General features: G+C 46.4%; 1 protein-coding gene across 1 annotated transcript; it reads right to left on the bottom strand.

Moving 5' to 3' along the window:
* Positions 1-379: 379 nt before the first annotated feature.
* On the bottom strand, positions 380-4,998 carry LOC125546075. The gene is made up of 2 exons (XM_048710204.1): positions 948-4,998; positions 380-871 (listed from the first exon to the last, which is right to left on the bottom strand). The coding sequence occupies exon 1, from the start codon at positions 4,437-4,439 to the stop codon at positions 1,317-1,319; it is 3,123 nt and encodes a 1,040-aa protein (XP_048566161.1). The 5' UTR covers positions 4,440-4,998; the 3' UTR covers positions 380-871; positions 948-1,316.

Raw genomic sequence — 4,998 nt, 5'->3', positions numbered from 1 at the left:
AAGCTCTCTGGATAGGGACCCAGACGCCAGGGTCCCTGGCGTCTGGATCATTTTGCTCGTGCAGGTAAACAGACACCTGTCTGATCTGTCTGATGCCCGATCCAGAGAGCATTTTGCAAGTGTGCACACCCAGACGCCAGGGCCTGGCGTCTGGGTCCCTATCCAGAGAGCATTTTCCCAGTTTGCAAATGTGCACAACCAGACGCCAGGGTCCCTGGCGTCTGGATGTGCACTTATGCAAACAGGAAAAAAGCTCTCTGGATAGGGACCCAGACGCCAGGAACCCTGGCGTCTGGGTGTGCACATTTGCAAACTAGGCAAAGTGCTCTCTTTTAAACTTGGTGCACACATTTTTAAACATTGGAAATCAAACAAAAATATGAACAAAGCATAGTTTGCACATAAGTAGTTCATGACCACACAAGGTCTCGAATAACAAGTTCACACACGATGTCTCGAATGACATAAGTAGTTCATGACCACACAAGGTCTCGAATAACAAGTTCATACATTAAACAAAGTCTCGACAGTTCATCATCGACGCCGGTGCCTTTCCATTTGTCTACTGAGTAGTACGGGGCCACTTTCCCTTCTTGTCACGTGCCTCGTCCTCCTCTCGTGCATCGCGAGCCCTTGCAAGTTTTCTTGCCCTCTCTTCTTGACGAGCCTCCTTCTCTTTGCGTGCCCTCTCTTGTTCACGCTTCTTGCGCTCACGAGCCTCCTTCTCACGACGCTCCCGCTCCAATCCCCGTGCATAGGACTCCTCGAATAGGCGCTGCCTCCGTAACCAATCTCGACGTTGGTCCTCTTGGACATCTTTTGGTACCTCGTGATCTATCCAAGTGAAGTACTTGCAAAGTGGAGGAGGGGACTACATATAAACCATGATTTTGTTAGACATATGAGTGACAACTTGTTGATATTTTTTGTATGTACACCTAACATACCGGTGGTATGTCATATGCGTTAGTTGGCCTTCGACGATCATGTGCATAGTTGGGACACACGAAAAACCTTCTACCTTCTGTCCATGACTTGTTGCGGTCAGTGGACACCTTCAGCTTGCAAACATCACCACACCAACATGGTGGTGTGGGCACATCCTTCTCCTTCTCCTTGTCCAAACTGGCCTCCATCCACGTCTTCGACATGTCCTCTTGGTCCGCGCACGCCGGCCTCGTCCTGGAACCGGATGAAGCCATGCCTACAAAAAGAACAATTGTTAGCACAAGACATAAAGAGAGTAAATGCGTAAATACAGTAAATGAATAAATGCTAGGAATTGTATGAAAAAATAATATACCATTATTATTAGATCAACCATCTGGATTAAGCAAATAACCGAAGGCCGATCCATTATCAACCATTCCTCTACGACCACCACCACCTCTAGCACTTGTGCTTCCTCTCCGACCACCACCACCTCTAGCACTTGTGCCTACTCGACCACCACCTCTAGCACTTGTGCTAGCTCGACCACCACCTCTAGCACTTGTGCTAGCTCGACCACCACCTCTAGCACTTGTACTCCCTCTACGAACACTAGCACCTCTAGCACTTGTGCTCCCTCTACGACCACCACTACCACCTCTGACACTTGTGCTTCCTCGACCACCACCACCGTCACCTCTTCCACCTCGTTCACCATCGGTGCCGCCTCCACGACTTGTTTTTCTTTTTTTGGTTTTCTTATTCTTGCATGTCCGCTCATTGTGTCCCCCTTCACCGCACACCCCACAGTTGATAATGTCAGGAGCCTCCATGAAATGACCGCTACCAAATTGTTTCATGCCAATGTATCCAGCCAGGTCATCCATATCACCCCTGAACCTCTTAGTTCTCCTTCTACCCTTCGTCTCCACCTTCAGAAGAGGGTCTGGCCTAATATGAGGGCCATGGTACTCAGGCCACTGTGATTGGTCCAAGAAAGGGTGAAATCTTGGCGCCCATGTCAACCTAGTAGCTTCCACATGGAACTCTTGCATCCTCACGGTTTTTCCATCATTAACATGTATGTTTCTCGCCTTCGCCGCCGTTATCAAATGCGAGCATGGCCAATGATACTTACTAGGCCTCTCGCACTGGCACCACCGAGTCTTCAGTTTCACCTCAAATGCAGCACCACCATATTGTCTACCGTCTCGTGTTGTGCCACCTGGCTCATCAATTTGATAGATCATTTCAAGTCTATCGAATATGATAACTTGTTGCCGTGAAGACTTGCTTGCTTGTAACTGCAACCATTCATCAACCTTTTCCGGATAATCCTTTTTTTCACCTATCCATTTTGCAGTCTCTTCAGAATGCCTCTGAAAGTACTCATTAAGCTTGAAGAAGGTGTACTCCACTATTGCAGTCACCGGCAATGCACGAGCACCCTTCAACACATTGTTGAAACATTCTACGAGATTGCTCGTCATGTCGCCATATCGCCAACCACCATCGTTATGAGCGCGTGCCCACTTGTGCTTCTCGCTTAAATTCCTAGTTAAGAACTCTTTTCCCCCTTCGTTCACCGCTGCAAAGAGTTTGTTGTACCGAGCATCGTAACCTTGCGTGGTGAAGGCCACACATACATGGGTAAGGTCTTTGCTGAGCTCCTTGCTCTTACATGCCCGGTAAAAGTTGGCCATGAAATGCCTCATGCACCATCTGTGGTGAAGCTTTGGAAATCCTGGAATAACAATGTCCATTGCCTTGAGTATGCCATGATGCCGGTCCGATATGATGCATACCTCCCTAGCCCCAATCACGTTGTGCCTAACATGACCCGTGAACCACTCCCAGTTGTCTTGGTGCTCGGAAGGCACCAAAGCAAATGCACACGGCAACACGTTGTCGTTTGATGAGTGCGTCATTGCTACCATTAGTGTGCCCTTATATCTACCGGTCAAGAACGTGCCATCTATAGACAAGACCGGACGACAATGCTGAAACGCCTCCACACATTGTCCATAACTCCAGAAGGCACGGTGGAACACTCCCTCGTGATCCTTGACCACATGAAACATGCCCGGGTTCCTATGTGCAATCGCGGCCAACAACCTTGGGAGCTGGTTGTATGCTTCTTCATAACCACCATACAACATCCTAATAGCATTTGCCTTTGCCTTCCATGCCTTCCCATACTTGACTTCATAACCAAATTGTTTTTTCACCGTCCGCATGAGAAACCTCACTTTCACAGTGGGATCAAAGGCTATGTCTTTCATCCATTTGTATCCGAGATACTCAGATGTGAGTTGACGGTGTGTCTTTCTAAGTCGTTTCGATGGCGGTTTGCATCTATGAGTGGTATCACAACTTTTCAACACCCATTCTTCGGTTTCTTTAAGCTTTCTTGCACGAACCTTCCATGTGCATTCCTTTTGCTCACACACCACGGTGTAACGCAACTTCATGTCCGAGTGCTCAACATAAATTGGCCTATGGTTTCGAATGGCATAGTCAGCCAACCAAAACTTCAGCATAGGCAAGCTCAGAAACTTCAATCCTTTCTTCAAATAAGCATTCTCGTCCTCATTCTCCACCCTTGGTTCTCCTGGATCCGGGCATGGTGTTGGCTCAATCGCCGTCATTCTCATTCCACCGTCAACAACAGCTTTATGGGCAAGGCTGAGATCTTTAAACAAGTGAGTTCTTTTTTGTAAGCCTGTCAGCTCAAAGTGGATTTGGTTCTCCTTCTTTGTGAATCCATCCTCGTCCAACTGTTCAACTGGACCCTCGTCATCCGAGTCATATGCATATTGACGCTTAAAAGGCAAGTCACGATCCATGTCCTTTTGCGCTATGTACGCATTCAAGTCACCAACATCATTACCATGAAACCCTTCCTCTTGCTCTTCGTCGTCATCATAAACATCTTCATCCTCTTGAATTACTTCGTCACTAGCAATCACCTCAACTTCATTTGCTTGGCTAGTTGGTGGTTGGCTAGAAGCATTGGGGGAATACAACTCAACCTCATTTGCTTTGATAGATGGTACACGGGGACGTGGTGGGGGATAAACATTGGGGGCATCAACCACAACCCTATGCTCAACAAGTGGCACCATTGTCCTCTCGCTCATGTCATCCATTGGGGAAGAGACATGCCGGTTCAAATCAATGGTAAACCGAGGAGATTCAACCTTGGTGGCAAACAATTCAAGTGACTTGTCTTCCGATTGGGATACCTTTTCCTTGTATACATCCCAATGCAAATCCGAGGTGATAGGCATACTTTTCAAGCGAGATTTGGCTCCAACTCCAACATCATACCTTCCTATTAACTTAACATCAACATTGGTGTCCATCCACTCTAAGACTTGTCTCACTTTTGCAACAACATCCTCATAGCTAGGGCTTGTATAAAAAACCAATGGTTCCTCACCCGTGTCGGCATTGTTACTCAAGAATGCCTCCTTGTCCATGTAATGAACATTAACAAGTCTCTCCATCTAAAAACAACATGAATGGATTTAAGACTTCAATGAGAATTGGTGTGTTTATCCAAATACATCTAATTCTATCCAAATCATATCAAGACTAAATTATTGGTGATGTCCACAAAAGTATCACTAATTAACACACACTAAGCAAAGTTAACCCTAATCACTAACTAACCCTAACCCCCAATCTTTCTACTCAACAAGCATATATTCCTACTACACACCATGCATAGCACTATATTATCAAAGTTAACCAAGCCATTCACACTAACATAAGGGAGAAAACATGAACTAGGGTTCCACCAACATGTATAAAATGCAACCAAAATAACAAGATTTGACAAAAAATAATTGGATGATTTGGGGGAGATTAACAAGAGCAACAAAGTGATGGAAAGATCCACCTAAGGGATGTATCTTTTGGAGAGGATTTGAGGGGGAGCTTGAGGGGTAGGAGAGAGTGTGAGAGCTCCAAGTGTTCTTCAAGCTCGGGTTGTGGATTGGGGAAAGTGTGTGGGGTGAGTCCCACACACTTTCCTCAAGGGTTATTCTGTTACCAGGGCCAGAC

Source organism: Triticum urartu, chromosome 3, assembly GCF_003073215.2.
Source record: "Triticum urartu cultivar G1812 chromosome 3, Tu2.1, whole genome shotgun sequence".
Taxonomy (NCBI): domain Eukaryota; kingdom Viridiplantae; phylum Streptophyta; class Magnoliopsida; order Poales; family Poaceae; genus Triticum; species Triticum urartu.
This window is presented reverse-complemented; position numbering and strand designations above follow the sequence as displayed.

What these genes read in the sequence shown, in the direction of transcription:
- LOC125546075 (XM_048710204.1), bottom strand. Translation starts at nt 4,439, where the DNA reads ATGGAGAGACTTGTTAATGTTCATTACATGGACAAGGAGGCATTCTTG.